The 16,183-nt window shown below is 37.8% G+C and overlaps 1 protein-coding gene across 3 annotated transcripts in view; it reads right to left on the bottom strand.

Moving 5' to 3' along the window:
• Positions 1-16,183, bottom strand: part of cacna1bb (calcium channel, voltage-dependent, N type, alpha 1B subunit, b) — a 245,563-nt gene that overhangs the window by 2,327 nt on the left and 227,053 nt on the right. For 2 of the 3 annotated variants that reach the window (XM_041810708.1, XM_041810709.1), the window contains 6 exons: positions 15,251-15,417; positions 14,391-14,520; positions 14,174-14,284; positions 10,922-10,960; positions 7,722-7,977; positions 764-960 (listed from right to left, as the gene is read on the bottom strand). In XM_041810708.1, coding sequence (XP_041666642.1) covers positions 764-960; positions 7,722-7,977; positions 10,922-10,960; positions 14,174-14,284; positions 14,391-14,520; positions 15,251-15,417 — 900 coding nt within the window. The remainder of the gene's footprint in view (positions 1-763; positions 961-7,721; positions 7,978-10,921; positions 10,961-14,173; positions 14,285-14,390; positions 14,521-15,250; positions 15,418-16,183) is intronic. The other variant, XM_041810710.1, reaches the window with a different exon arrangement.

The following is a 16,183-nucleotide window of genomic DNA, read 5'->3' as shown; positions in this document are numbered from 1 at the left end:
ATCAGTGTTCATTTTGGCAGCTCTCAGAGTAATTCTTAGTCTAAATTTGATAATAACTTTTTAATAGCTATATTTGTATAGCACTTTTAAAAACATGGGTTTACAAAGTGCTTTGACGTGCAGAAGCAAGCAGAGACTAAATTTATACTTCAATACAGTACGATAGAATAAGATCAGATACAATACAATAAGATACAATATGGTGAGGTATGATGCGGTACAGTATGGTGAGGTATGGTACAGTACCATACCAAACGAAACAAAACAAAACAATACAGTTGATATGATATGATACGATATAATCAGGTACGCTACAGTACACTACAGTACGACACGATACGATATGCAAGGATTCAATACGATAGAAAGGTATGGTAAGGTAGGTACAGTATTTCAGTACGATACAGTACAATGTGATACAATTAGGAACGTAGGGAAAGATAAGATACGATATAACAGGTTATTATATGATTCAATGAACGTTATTGTCCCCTTGGGGAAATTTGTGTTGGACTCCAAGTGATTCAAACATTCAGCTGCCACCACAACATAATAATTAATTGGAACAATAAGCACCATCATTCATTATACACAACAATCCTGCCCTCTTCATAGAGTGTCTTAACATAACTGCAAACACTCCCACAAGGATTTTAGAAAAAGTTTACACTTTTCCTTGCAGTCAGTTATGAGAAATCTTTCAATATAGTGACAGGAAATACAATCCAGGCTGTGTATTGATTTTAAATAACAGATAACTCACCTCTCCGGGAGACGTGGATCGACTTGGACCTGCTGACTTGGCGTGAAACTGCTCCCTGCTGCCATATCGCTCACAAGAATAGTAGCGCTGCTTCTCTCCCGCTGACGAGTGATGCCTCCTCTCATGCGGCCGGCTGCGGTCGCGCTCTCTCGCTCTTTCTCTGGACAGGCCTTCAGCTGAAGGGTCGGTGAATGAATCTAGAGGATGGGAAGGAGCAAGTGAATACTATCTTACAATCTGACCATACTTACTCATCTTTAAGAGGAACCCTGCATGATCAGACAAGTTCATCTTGTTGGATAGGTTTTTGTATCTCTTGTATGTATACTGAACTAAAGCACTCACTAGATATCTGCATTTTGAGTAATATGAGTTTATAAACTCACCAGGAGGCTGCCATGTTTTGGTCCACACTGGTGCTGTGACGTCACAGTTCCGCAACACTCCTCTCCGTTCCTATGCGTAACTGCTGTTTGAGACTGGCAGCCAGTGTTAGGACTGCATTGCAGAGAGGCTGCACGTCTCATGCAGGGAGAATTTTAAAATTTGAGGTCTCTTCTATTTTTTGTTTGCACCATGAGCAGTTATCTGTCCATCTAGACAGGAAAATGATAAATACAGAGCCATATTTATCTTGTTATAGCAAATATTTATGTCCACAGTGGTAGAATATGTTTGAAATCTGTTTTTTGATTAACCAAATGAGGCCACAAGCTAAAATGCATTTGTTTAATAAAGTTGTTCCGCAAACTTCTACTCTTTATGAAGTTTTCTCTTTCCACACGGTTCAGGTAAAGGCACAGTACGAAAGCACTTCCCGTTTGCGCTTTTCAAAGTAAAAGTCCACTTTAGCATTTCCTTGGAGAAACAACCTTCGTATGAACATAATGCTTTTATTCTGAAAAGCTCTCAGTATGCTTCCACTATACACTGAATCCAGTCACTTGTAGGGAGTCTGACTGGGGTAAAACTTAGAAGGAATGACAAAGCTTTGACAGCAGGGAGACAAAACCAACACGCAGCAAACTCTGGTATGAAAGCTGACCAAAACATGACGGCCTCCTGGTGAGTTTATAAGCACAAATTTACTCAAAATGCAGATAACTAATGAGTTTTTTAGTTCAATATACATTTGAGAGATACAAATATGTATCCAAATAGATATGAAATGATTGAAATCTAACCATTTCTAACGTTACATGCTGTTGCAACTACAACTGCATTATTGTAACAATAATCCAAAGCTGAGGGGTCATTTATTAGCAAGTGTTGGGTGTAATGTGTTACAAAAGTAATGCATCACAGTAATGAATTATGTTTATACAGTAACGAGTAACATAACACAGAAAACAGATGGTAATATATCACATTCAGTTAGTCACGTTACAACACGTTATATTCTAAAGAGACTTCGTGGAGCGTGGAGCTCTCCGCTAATGCCACAGTGCTGCTTTCTTCACAGTAGATTTATTGGAGTCCACTACAACTCTGCTCAGCCACTCAGCTATACAGTCCCCTTTGTTTCAGCCTCTCCGTTACTTACAGCAATGACTAACTAAAAATCCTTCCATACCGCTGATGATATTAATCCTTTGGTTAACCAGGAAAACCTCACTAAGATTAAAATTCTGCTTCCTGAGAATGTTCAGGTCAAATTTTCCCTAATCTCCAACAGCACCGAGCAAGCGCAGAGATAGGCATTGTTTTGACGTCATTCGCGTCATCTTGCATAAATACGCAACCTAATTAGCCATGTGCTTGCTGTCTGAGGAGATAAACAACCCCAGCACCGCAGGACGTAGGTGTAGTAAGATTAGGCTACTTTGAGTTTATATCAAAGGATTCTCGCAACATATCTTCTAGGTTACACAAAATATAATATGCAAGTATTCAGTATTTACTTATCTGGTCATTGGTATGTTTTCTGCAGGACACTCTTCTGTTAAGACTTTGTTGAACATTCAAAAGGCTCTAAGTATAATGTGAAAGTAAATTAACTGCCATTTGTCTGTGCTCTGAACCCAGTGCCTTGTTTGACTTGAGAGGAGCAAATTAAAGAGGTGTAGAAAAAGAGTTTTTCGTGTCATGTTTGTTTTTTTTTAATTATTCAATGTGATTACATTATTATTATTATTATTATTATTATCATTCTTTTCCATGACAGAAAATTGCACATCTCCATTTTGTAAAGCCTTGACCTAAGTGCTTATTGTGGTGAAAGCAAAAGTAACTAAAAGTAATAATTAACTTATTACTCTAAAAAGACCATTATAAAGTAACTCATTACTTTTAAATGTGGGTAACTGGTAATATTTAATATATTACATTTTGGAAGTAACTTGCCCAACACTGTTTATTAGATAAGGCAACAAAAATTCAATGAAATATCTAATTCGCAACATAATATAAACTTAAGGTTCACTAGAGGTCCTGACCACCGGCAAACCAATATAAATATATAAGTAGATATAATCAAACCACTGCAATAACAACTGCTCTTGCTAGCTAGTCTCTCTGATTGTCTCTCTGCAATCCTTGCAACCCTCCTCCACCCCTGCTCCTCCTTCATTCTACTTCTGACTAAATCAGTGTCATTCTTGTTATTGATGCCTGCTCTGCTCTGTTTTTTTTTTAACTGCTTCTCTTCCTGCTTTAGGCTTTCCTTATTGACAAAATAAGAGCAGGAGCGTGTGGTGTTTCTGCTCAATGCTTTCCATGTAGGCTTGTGGAAGGGCAGGGGGATCCCAGAACAGCCACACTGCCAAACATAAATCAGAGCAGTAAGTGCTGTTTAATAACTGCTGGTAGAGGTCCTGACTGAAGTGAAGCAAAGAGAGTTTGGTTGCTGTCTTTAACTAAAGAATCCAATCTTTCTCATTACAGCCAAACTGATGAGGTAATATAGAAAGCATTTTTCTGATACTGGGCTATGTATCATCATGGTTTTATAATGTTAAAATATGATGCATCTTAAAGGCCTATGGATCATACTTGTCTGTGTGCTTCTTAGTTAGTGTGAGGAACAAAGCTGAGTGCAGTGGTAAAAGAAACTGCTGGAATGATTCCAGTTTTCAGATTAAAACCACGATGACAGAAACACAGAAGCCTTTTCATCATCCTCATGTAAGAGATCTGCCTCAGAGAAAGGCAAGCTTTGAGGGGTAAAGCTCTCCTTTACCCTCTTCCTTCCCTTGGTCTAATCTGGAAATAAAAAGGGTTCCTGGATGTTCTGCTATCTCACCAAAAAGCCTCCATAAATCCCTGTGCTGGCCTGTCCACTGTAGCCTTTTATGTCAGCAATAAAGCCCAGCTGCTGCCCTCCAGTGTCAACACAAAAACAACCCTGCCAACCGCTCTCAGGCTCTAATCACTCTAACAGACAACCTCTGAATGCAAGCAAAGACTGTGACCACGACGGGTCACGCTCTGTGTTTGTCACTGTTGGTGATGCGTTAATGTGCACTGTGACAATTCAACATTTCACAGTCAGTTAAGGAAAGTTATAAATACCATTCTAGGGCATTAGAAATCATCCAGCATGGACAGCGGTAGAAGTATTGCATGAATGTGGGTTTCTGTTGCAGCACAGTTGTCTCTAAATTTGAGATGACAAAATATAAATAAGGGCAAAAACATCAAAATTACAACAGCACACATTCCTGCTTTTCCTATGCAAAACCTAAGGAAAGCCTAAAGCAGGGAGAGAATCAGCAAAAAACCTAGAGCAGAGCAGGTATCAATGACAAGAAAGACATAGATTAAGTCAGAGGCAGAATGAAGGAGGAGCTCAGGTGGAGGAGGGTTACAAGAGCACCTTGCAGATCTTTAACTTTAGCAGAGCCTGGACAATCTGACTTAGAAACTATAAGTATATAAATTGTATAAATCATTATTTATAACCTTGACTTTCTCTTGCAGTTGTTTGATTCTACTCTGTTAACTCCTTAAAAGCAAATAACTAACTAGAATAAAACATGCATACTTCTTTTGTTTCCATGTGTTTAACAGCTGACCCCCAAAGTTCAGCTTGAAGTCATTCATGGCAAACGGCCAGCAAGTCCACAGCCACACCCTGTCAGTGTGTCCAATGAATTAAAGGGGAATTTACTGTACTCTGTATCCATTCATAAGTGAAAAGTTCAAGAGGAAATGTGTCAGTGAAAAACACACCAGTGCTTTTCATGGCACTTTTTCTGTTTTGAAAAACAGAAAAAAATAAACTCATATTTTCTCTGTTGTTCTTTACAGTTGCACGTTTAAAGCTTTTGACAAATCCAACATTCGAGTGCTCAGTCAAAATGTTTCAAGTGTCGCCGTAGAGGTCAGAAGAAACAAAGGGAGCAAATGGCAGAAATAAGACAGACTCAAATCCCTTGTAAAGCAGATTTTCTTCTGAGAGCTAACAACTCTCTCTAATCAGATTGAAAGCCTGACATGTACAATCCCCTGGATGAAGCACAGCAGAAACTCCTTCACCTTCATAACCCGATCATGGAACTTTAATCCTGCAAAGAATTTCTGCACGAACGTTAAGACATCTAAGTGATCCTGCAGAGAAGGCCAGGCCTGCTATTGCTGTCTCTCATTAGAGATAACGCCATGTTTCTAGAGGACAGTATCTCCACTTCATGATATGAATTAACTTTCTTATGTTGAATGAACAGATTTATATTAAAACATTATATTTTATAGGTGTTGTAGAAGAGTCCAGGGGGTTTGAACTAAGGATACAAAGCCAGACTGTGCAGCTTTTGTTAAAGAGCAACAACACTGGCTTAAAGTGGAAATTACATGACGGTATATTGAATTTCTCTTCATTGTTGAGATTCTTTGAAGTCTTGTGCTTTGGCATGTAACCATCTGGTGACCTCAGCAAGAGCAAAGGTAACAGGACCAGAGCAGGAAATAACAATATTTCAACTTAAAGTGGGGATATTATGCCTTTTTTTCAAGGCTTTACACATCTCTCTGATACCCATGTAGTAGCTTCACATGGTTTACAGCTAAAAAACTCCTCATGCTTCTCACACTGGCACCCTGAAAAACCCTTATTTTAACCTCCATCTGAAATGCTTCATTTTCGCTGCTGTCTCGTTAACACCCACTTGGATTTCCAGTTGTCGTGTTATTGATGGGTCAAATAAAAAGCAGTGAGATCCTGTCGAGGTCCTGCTTGAAGAGAAGTCAGTATAATTTCTCTTAACCCCTCTCACGACTTTTCTCAACTCAACTTTAACTGACAATGGACCAATTTTTACCTTGAACTGGCACTGAAAGAAATAAAACTGTATTCAAAAACCACTGTAACAACATGCTTGAATTAAATATTAGAAGGAGTATTTTTAGATTATCTCAATAAAACATGAATGTATAGCGTCAGTGATGACTCCCACTGGTCACTGAAGAAATGGGCTGAAGCCCAACTATGGCTGTCACCATGATGAAAATACCTGTTCAGGCCCACAATCCCAGTCAAAAGCTCTGTCTAAACTGTAATGCAGCTACCTGCCACTAGTCGTCACTGCAGCTCCAGTTAATGGCTGCTGCCATACTGCTGTAATACTATTTAACACAAATTTAAATGATGATGAACTAATAGCATTGATAGCACCTTGATGGAACAGTGTAATTTAGCACTGTTTAGTTGAGAAAATGGTGCAAAAGTTTTCCAGAGAATAAAGCAGGTCATTCTTAAACAACTGATGCATGGAGTGACAATACTCAGCAATGGAGGCTGCTAACCTGCAAAAAAGGACTGAAGGCTTGCATTGCTAATGTAAGCTATATTCTCCCGTCAAACTTAACAACATTTGCTATTTAATCAGGCCCTGAGCACTGACCTTGGTCAGCGAGGACTCCATTTAAATTGTATTTGTTATTGTTACTGTTTGCTGAAACTTTATTCAAAAATGTTCCCCAATAGAATTTTTTTAGTGGAATTGTGTAATTCCTTTTGACCATCCTCTAAACTTTACAGTTTTAGGTCAACATTTTTGCCTTTTTTCACTGACAGACAAGTTGCACATTTTAACCAACAAGTCAGATTTTATCAGACTGACTCAATGGAGATCAAAACTTAAGAAAAACTTGAGTTTTCGCCATAGGGTGGGGCTGTAATGAGGACCTAGACTTTCACTTCTTTTTGTATATTTTTTTGCAGTGAAAATTCACCAAAAATGCCAAATAACTTTTTAGTGCTCAAGTGAATATCATTAAACTTCACAGGATGATCACACACTGATCCTGAATTCATTCATGCATCAATATCATTACTTTGTCACAGCGGCCCCAGCTGCCAACTGAACATATACTCCTCTGGTGTTTTTTTTTTTTTCTAAAGTAGGTTGTTTTTGATGGTGCCAGATGACTTTAACCTTTTTGTAACTTTTGTATACATTATTTTGTGTTCTGAATTTCTAGCAAGACAGCATTATCACACTAAACATGCCCACATGTAAACATTTCATCACATCATTTTCTACTGCCAACAGGAAGTGACACAAATGAGTCATTTGTTTAGTCCTCTTAATGCCCTGAGCCTGCCAATCTCATATTTTACTCTGAAGTCTTCAATAATTGTCCACAACACAGACATGTTTCATTAACAGACGCTTCACTGGCGATTGCAAGCATCAATATCTTGCCAGTTTCACAGGAAGCTGCCATGACTCTAATATGAAACATCTGATTGCAGTGAAATTTCACATGTGGTCAATGTCTGACCCTCTATTACTGCTTTTGGTGAGCATCTTGATATCTCACCAAATTTCACAAGAAGTTCGCCTTATTCTGATATGAAACATCTGATTTGCTTCAAATTTCACATGTATTATCAGGGCCTGCTCCTATACCCATTTAAATGTAAATTTCATGGTTTGCTGAAGTTCTTGTTTAATTTGTACATGAATTAAACTAAATTTTTTACCCATCAGACAATTGTGCGTTCATTTTGTCTTACCAACAGTGCTGGATGGCTGCACAGAAGCAGCTCTATCCAATGACTTCTGCTTCTTGTCTTTGTCCTTGTCTCTGCGTCGATGGCAGCGGTGGTGGTGGTGATGGTGGTGGGCTCTGTCCTGGCTCTGGACTTGTCCTGACCCTGCTGATGAGGGTCCGGTCCGGTCCAGGTTATACTCCCTCAGCCCGCCCTCCAGATGGTGTTGCTGTGTCAGTGAGGATGCTGAGCGTCTGATCGGACTGAGGTCAACAATCGGCTGAGAGGGAACAGAAAAGAAAGTGAAAGGTGTCAGGATAAAGAAAAGAGGAGGGATGGCTCTTGTGGTCTCACTTCACCACTAGTGGATCACAAAAATATCCACACCACACAAATGACACAACCAGAGGAGGGTAACCTTTGTTTTAAGATCAACCTTCTACCTGTTCTTCTCCAGACACAGATGTCAGAAAAGTTTGAGAAGAATAAACACAAAGCTTGGACAGAACTTGAATACTCACTCCTGCAAAACTTACACATCATTTGTAAGCTAGCAGTCGACGCTGCTAGTAAACAAAGAAAAGGTGGGGCCCGGTCAAATATCCTTTATGGCATTTTTGGCATCTTCAATAAGCCACTTTAAATCATAACAGTGATCCTTTTAAATAACTAAATGCCTTTATAATCTCAAAATGACCAATTTCCCTTCTAGAATAAATGCTTTGACAGATGCTTAAAGGACACTTACCCCACCTGATTCTTCATCTTCCTGACCAGTACAGCTATCAGGAGACAAACTGATGTGATAGGGAACAGGATCAACAGTTAAACTACAACCCCCTCTGCTGGTTACTGTCTGAAACATTTCTGATGATTTAAGGAAAACATTTTTGCAGGCTTCAGTTTCAAACATGTTGGTATTTATCTATGGATAGGCAAAATTTAGCCTCAGTTTCATTCTCACTGTTAGAAGGTCATTTTTATTTTAAAAATTAAGGATATTCTAATTTAGACAATCTTAATAACCTGTCATTTCATAAAAGAAATAATATGCAGCCTTTATTAAAGTCATTATATTATTATTAACACTTTTCTAGCTCAAACAAAATGAGTAATACTAAATTCAGTGAGGTACATACAGAATAATTATTTAAGCAACTTTTTAACAGAATCAACAAACTATTTACCAATGATTTTAAGTATATTTGTCTTTTTAAAATGTAGTTAGAATCATTTATAGGGGCTGAGATAAAAAAATAATTACAACAAATTATTACTAATATCTTGCAAAGAATGAAACATTTTGCAGAAATAAAAGATTATTACAGGAATGTTTAGAGCTGGGCACACATTGTTGGGTTCAGAGGCTTTTTTTTTTTAATTTAACACTTTTTTGGAGTAATACAGAATAAGTTGTCAGATTAAAGATTTTACAAAAGCTTAGATCTAAGAATAATATCTGTCATTTAAACTTTAAACAAAAATGTCTCAGGGATAAAGGTGTCGGGTCAGGAAAAATGTCACCCAGAATTCAGAGAAAAAGTTCCCTGAAAAAAGGTCTCAGGAAAAAAAAAAAAGTGTCAGATCCCAGGTAAAAAAAAGAAAATGCATCAGGCCTTAGGTAAAGGGTATCAGTATTCAGACAAAAATGTCTCAAGAAAAAGTGTTGGGGTCTCAGGAAAAATGCATCAGCTCTCAGGAGAAAAGGGCATCAGACTTCTGACAGAAATGTTTCAGGAGGTCTGCCAGCTGACTCTTATCAGGTGTGCCTGAATGTCTGTCTAATTTCCTAAAATGGACACAAGACCTACATGGAGTTACAGACTTCCAGCCTAATATTTTCAGATTTAAAGAAATGAATCAGTATAATATATTGTTTGGCTTAAATCTTTTACTGGATACGAATGGTGAGGACCCTTTCTGATGCAGCAGAACCATTTTGGTTAAATACTATGATCAGGAGAGTTAAGTTAGAGCTTCAAAGTTCAAGTTGAATACCTAAAAACCATTGCTTGTTTAATAGAGGATGAAAATATGGACAGACAACCAGAATTCGGATGTCTGATGGATGCACAGATTGATGCTGTATTTTGAACCATGGGAATTTTTGTTAACAATCTTTTTAATGACAGAAAAACATAACAGTGATCAAAATCAAGGGATGCGTTTAAGCCTCATGGCACCAATCTTTGTCCTATGACCTTAAAAATTCAATGGGGAAAAAATACAGACAACTCAGGAGCAGTCCGTCAGCCTACAATATGGTTGTAATTGTGTAAGAAATTAACAGTCGATGCCTATGAATATTACTCTGGTTGAAAATGGTAGATTTCAATGTTTTAATATTATAATGTTTAAAATGTACTGAGTAAAAATTAAATATTTTTCTTTCATTTTTATGATCAATGTTTTCTTTAATTGCTTTATTTCAGGCAGAATTAAGGAGTTATTGCTGTTCCTCTTGTTCCTATCACACAGTTTATCCTGCAGCTACAGTCAGGTATAACAATATGACAACACAGAAGAAAATATTAATATTCATTATGTCATTCTTTTATGTGCAGTCTTAAAATCTTGCTTTGTTGAGAAAATGCCATCATTAAAATTGAAATAAATCCCCCACCCCCCTTATCTTAAACAATTGAAAGATTCTTAAACTGTCAGAGATTTAATGAATATGAATTTAAAGATTTGCTTCAGTTATCAGCTCTTAAGATTTTAAGACTGACAGTAAAGTCAATGACAGTTAAGGCTGGGTGGATTTTAGTGGTGAAAGAAAATCGTTATTTCAAAAGCACAAAAGCAGCACTTCTGTCCCTGCCTTGTTTCACAATCACACACAAAAAACTACACATTACTAAACTACAACACTGCTAGAAAACTACATTACAACACTCAGAAACACAATCACATTTCACCAAAGTGTCGCACTGCTGCGGCTAATGGCTGAAAGCAGGGCAGAGTGCTGGACTTACCCCCATTACACGGACACTTAGTTTTTAAAGGATGAATTCTGGGTGAGCTCCTTTATAACATGTAATGTGTAAAATCATGAAATGGTCAGTGTGTAATGTGTATGTTTGAGTGTTGATGGCGGTGTGTGAACCGGGATGAGTTTGAGGCAAACACAGAAGCCAAATAGGAAGAGAAAGGATGGAGTGGACATGAGGAGCAGAGAAGAAGAAGAAGAGAATGGAAGAGGTGGCACAACAGGTGGTACATACTGCCAGGTGGGTCCCAGGGGCGTGGCGTGGGTGGCTCCGCTATCAGACAGCACACACAAGAGGGAGGTGGGCAAAACATTAGCAGTGGGCATCGAAATAAGGAGAAAGGGAGAACAGAGGAGGAGAGACGAGAAAAGGCTGAGGCTGATTTCTCTTCGACATCCTGACAAAGAGCCTTATTTTTTGTCCACAACATATTAAGATACTTCAGTGAGAAACACAACAATGCTCCAAACTTATGAAATGTGACCATTTGATTAACATCCTTACACTAAAATCATGTGGTATTGTTGGGTAAATATTCACAGGATGCCATCCCAACAAGAAGCCATCACTATTATGTTTAACAGTACCGATAAAAAATATTCACCCCCTTGAATGTTTTACTCTTTTGTTAATTTGATAAATCATGGTCAATATAATTTGGCTTTTTTACAGAAAATTACAATAAAAATTCTTTAATGCCAAAGTAAAAACAGATTGCTACACAGTAATGTCAATTAAACAAAAATATGCAACGTAAAATAAGTGTCACTTTGACATTTTTAATTTAAAAAAATAGCCAAATTATATACCATGATTGATTTATAAAATTAAAAATGGGTCAGACATCCAAAGGGATGAATACTTTTATAGGCTGTAAATCCTTTGTCCTCATATGGTGGGTTGGGACCGAAAAATCGATCATTAAACCATTTTCAATGAGTCATGGATGTATGCCTGGAGAAAATATGGTGCAACAAGTCTATGCTGTGCTTTTATTATGAAGGATTATCTGTATTTCTTTTGTTCCGTCAGACCTTTTATGAATTAAAGTCCTGACTGCCCCATTTTTAATCAACAACGTTTGTTTATGATTGAAAATGTAAAAACATTTGGTCTTCAGCCACTATATCCCCAGCCATAAAAGTTGGTTTAAGTCTTCTCATAGGATTAATTGAAATAAAAACATATAATAACACCAGCCTTATCCCTTCAGAGAGAGAGATAGAGGGAGATCAAAAAGCAACGTAAACATCAGGAAAGCACATGTTAAGTGTAGTGGGAGAGAGCACGGTGACAAAGACACAGACTTAAAAACAGAGACGGACAAACAAAGCTAAACAGATGACATCAGACAGGAAGAAGAATCCAGGAAACAGGAAATGATGGACAGTAAAATCTTTTCACTTTACATTCAAACGCTGCTAATGAGAGCAGCCACTGTTCATCACAAAATAACAAAAAGTAAACATGAGTGACAGTTTAAATTAGAAAAGGACAACTTGCAGCAAAACAAAACTCAACAGTTGGACTAGAACCTGCTGGAGATAATTTTTAAATAAGATATGAGATCAAAAAGATGAATGATATAACTAAGCATTTCATAATAACTAACTTAAACCATTGATTAAAATAGCATTCCAGAATTTTCACATATAAAGTTAACATGCAGAATCTCTCCTACCTAGTTCATTTGCAGGGCAAACTAATCTAAGCAAAAGCATTCAAGTCCAGTGATCAACAAACTCCCCAACTTCTCAAGTATCCGATTTAACCTAATTCTTTATTTTCTGATAAATCAAACAGTGCTGTATGTTACAGTACTGATTTCTCCTTGTGTTTCCTGTTTTATTGTCTTCTTCTTCCCTTGTGTTTCTTCCTTCTTGAGTTCCTGGGTATCTCCTGTTTTTGTCTTGCTATTGTTCCCTCCTTGTGTTTCCTGTGTTCCCTGTGTTTTATATTCCCACATTTAGTTCTAGTTTTTCCTGCTCTTATTTTGTCATATAACCGTCTTGTGTTTCTGGTTCCCTTGAGTTTCTTCCTTCCTACATTCTCAGTTGTCTCAAGTTTTTTGTCTTTCCATATTCACTTCCTAGTGTTTCTGGTCTTCCTAGTGTTTCCTTTGTTCCTTTTGTTTATATTTCCCTGTTAAGTCTTAATGTTCCTGCTCTTATTTTGTAATAAAACTTTATTGTGTTTCCTGTATTCCTTGTGTTTTTTCCTTTCAGAATTCCCAGTTGTTTTCTGTTTTGTTTTTTTTTTCTCATGCCATTTTTCCTTCCTTGTGTTACCTGTGTTTTTGTATTTATATTCGCGCATTTAGTTCTAGTGTTACCTGTTCTTATATTGGTACATAACCCTCATGCGTTTCCCAATTCTTTGTGTTTATTTCTTTCTTAGTTCCCAGTTATGGCATGTTTTTTGCCTTGGCAAATCTTCCTTCCTTGTGTTTTCTGTGGTCCTTGTGTTTATTTTCCCACATTTAGTTTTAGTGTTTTCTCTCTTATTTTGTCATATAACCCTATTGTTTATCCGGTTCCCTTGTGTTTCTTCCTTCCTGAGTTTCCAGTTGTCTCATGATTTTAGTCTTGCCATTCTTTTCCTTTTGTTTCCTGTGTCATGTGTTATTCTCACATTTAGTGCTAGTGTTTCCCGAATACTTCTTCTGAGCCTGTTTTATTTGGACTTTAAGAAAGTAAGCTTTTGCATTGCCTTTTTTGTAGTGAGACTTTTTCCTGTTCTGCATTTCAGTCTGTTCGTTTGTTAAACCCTTTTGTGACACCGCAGCTATTTTTTTAACTACTTCAAGATGTGATATCGGCTTAATGCTCTGTGACTCTAGCTAAATAATAAAAGCAATATATGTGAGTGGTATTTAAGTTCTTATTTAACTCCAAAATAAAGTTCAATTTTACCCTAAAAGAGAGTTGGTCTAAAGATAATAAAGTAGCTTTGAAGTTTGGTTGTCGTCAATAAAGTTGTTAACAAATGGCAAAGATCAAAATTATGTATTTTAGAGGAAAAAATTAGAAAGTAGGATAATTACAGCTGTACCTGTTTTCCAGCAACTTAATTAATAAACACATCTTTGCTGGTCTCTTGTTATATGTCTGTCCTAAATATCCTGCATGGAAAAACATGTAAATTTGTGCTACTAGTGATGTCAGGATTCACAGGATGACTGATGTGGGCTGACAGAAAGTGAGTCTTCTTCATTAACCTCCCGGCTGCTTTCACTGACCCACTTTCACCCTGAATTCAATGGCCTTTTTCAACATTTTTCCATTTCTCTGACCTGCTCATTGCTAAAATAAGCCACTTCATCATTTTCTATTTCTTTCTACAAGCTTGAATTTATACCAAGAAAAAAAAAGTACTATATTCATTTGTCATTTAAAAACCCATTATATGCACAAGAAATCAGCTTAAACTAATCTACAAATATCCTATAAACAAGATAAATGTCACCATGAGGGGTGGAGAGCTTACGTAGTACTCAGCATTGAGGCGAGGCAGTGAAGCAGCTCTGCAGTGACCCTCAAGGTTTGGATATCCCTCTGTGTCTGAGATGTTCTCCACCTGCTTCAGTTCAACCAGTTCCTGAAAGAAGAAGAAGAAGCAGTGGGTATGAAGGAAACAGATTAAAGTGGAAGTTCTGATAAAGTTTGAATGTGAAATAATATTTAAATATGTGTTGTCTGTGTACCTGAGGTCGAGGGGAGTATGGCACATCCTCTGACTGGCCTCTCTGTAGTTTCTTCCGGGCTTTGGGCCGCTGTGCTGTCTGAGAAATGTCTCCAGACTGCGAATGTTTGATCCCACTCCTCTGGTTCAGTCTGAATTAAAAAAAAAAAAAAAAAACACAAGGGACTGACTAATACTGTATGCACTGAAGAGAAAAATACATGCAGTATATGAGATTTTCCTCTGAATAACCAAGGATTGTGTGATTGCATAACAAGATTTCCACACCAGTCCCTCACTTCGTTCACTGCTCTGACTCCCTGCTGTCAATCTGAAGCCTGCTACAGTTCAGACCCGTCAGCAGTGAAATGAAATCCTCACTGAAGTCAGGACAGCACCGTCACTGCATCTTCAATCACAGGCTGACACATTTTCAAACAACACCTAGTCACCCTCTTTTAACCTGCCTACTATGACCTTAATTCAGTCAGACGATTCACGTTTGTAATGTTTTAAAATGTTTATTTCAGCAGCAGAACATACTGTAGTCTGTGTTTAGACACCTCATCACTCCTCCCACATGTATTTAACATGCAGAATTTATGAAGTGATGAGATAGCATATTGAAACCCTGTCAGAGCCAACAGGTGGATGCTGGGGTGTTAGTGAAAGTAAGAACACAGTACTGACTCAAGGCAGAGCCGGCAACAGCAGAGCAGAGAGAGGGACTGTAATTCTTGCGGCTTAAATAGAACACTAAACTCACGTTGTCTGCCTAAACTAGCTTGCAGGCATCGCTCTATCCTTAAAAGCAAAAAAGCTGAGCTTTTTTTTAAATTTTATGATGTTTCTTTTGTATATGAAAAAAAGGACATCACTCACATTGTGTCCCTGGTGGCAGCAGTGAGGCAGGTAGTGGGCAGGATCTCTGGCTTCACCTCTGGCTTAGGTTCAGGTGTGATTGGCTGTTTTTGGCTGGAAACTGGAGGATCAACTTCCAGTATGTGAGTGAGTGGCAGCACAGGACGGAATAAAGCCCCCAGTTTACTCTGCAGAAGTGAAAGATTGACAGAAACAGTGATAGAACGATTTATGAACTCAAGAAGATCATATCTATTAATAATGAAGTGGGAGGTTAATGGATGTGGTTATAATCAGATGTTTTACCTTTTTATTGATTTTATAAATTAATCATGGTCAACATAATTTGGCTTCTCTGACAAAAAAATACGAAAACACCTTTTTAATGTCAAAGTGAAAACAGATTTCTACAAACTAATGTCAATTAGATAAAAACATGCCATATAAAATCAGTGACTTCATAAACATTCTCTCCCCTCAAGTCAGTATTTAGGAGATTGACTTTTGGCTATCACAGCACTGGGTCTGTGTGGATGGGTCTCAATCAGGTTTGCACATCTCAACACTGCAACTTAACTCCATTCTTCTTTTGAAAACTGCTTAAGCTCTGTCAGGTCGCATGGGGTTGTTCACTTGAAGACTGAATAAGATTGTCCTCAAGGATTTTCCCGTATTTTGCTGCATTCATTGTACCTTCTACTTTTACAAGCCCTCCATGGCCGGTTGCTGAGAAGCATCCCCACAACATGATGCTGCAACCTGTGCTTCACAGGTGTCCCCCAGTCATAGCGTCTTGTCTGATGGCCAAAAAGCACCATTTCATCATCCCATCAGACCAAAGAACTTTCTTCCCCTTGACCATGGAGTCTCCCACAAGGCTTTTGGTGAATTCTTGTCCAGATTTAATCATAGTAGAGCTCTGGGTGATGTTCAGTGCCTGGAGTTCCTTTTTGG

The sequence above is a fragment of the Cheilinus undulatus genome, linkage group 17 (genome assembly GCF_018320785.1).
Source record: "Cheilinus undulatus linkage group 17, ASM1832078v1, whole genome shotgun sequence".
NCBI lineage: Eukaryota > Metazoa > Chordata > Actinopteri > Labriformes > Labridae > Cheilinus > Cheilinus undulatus.
This window is presented reverse-complemented; position numbering and strand designations above follow the sequence as displayed.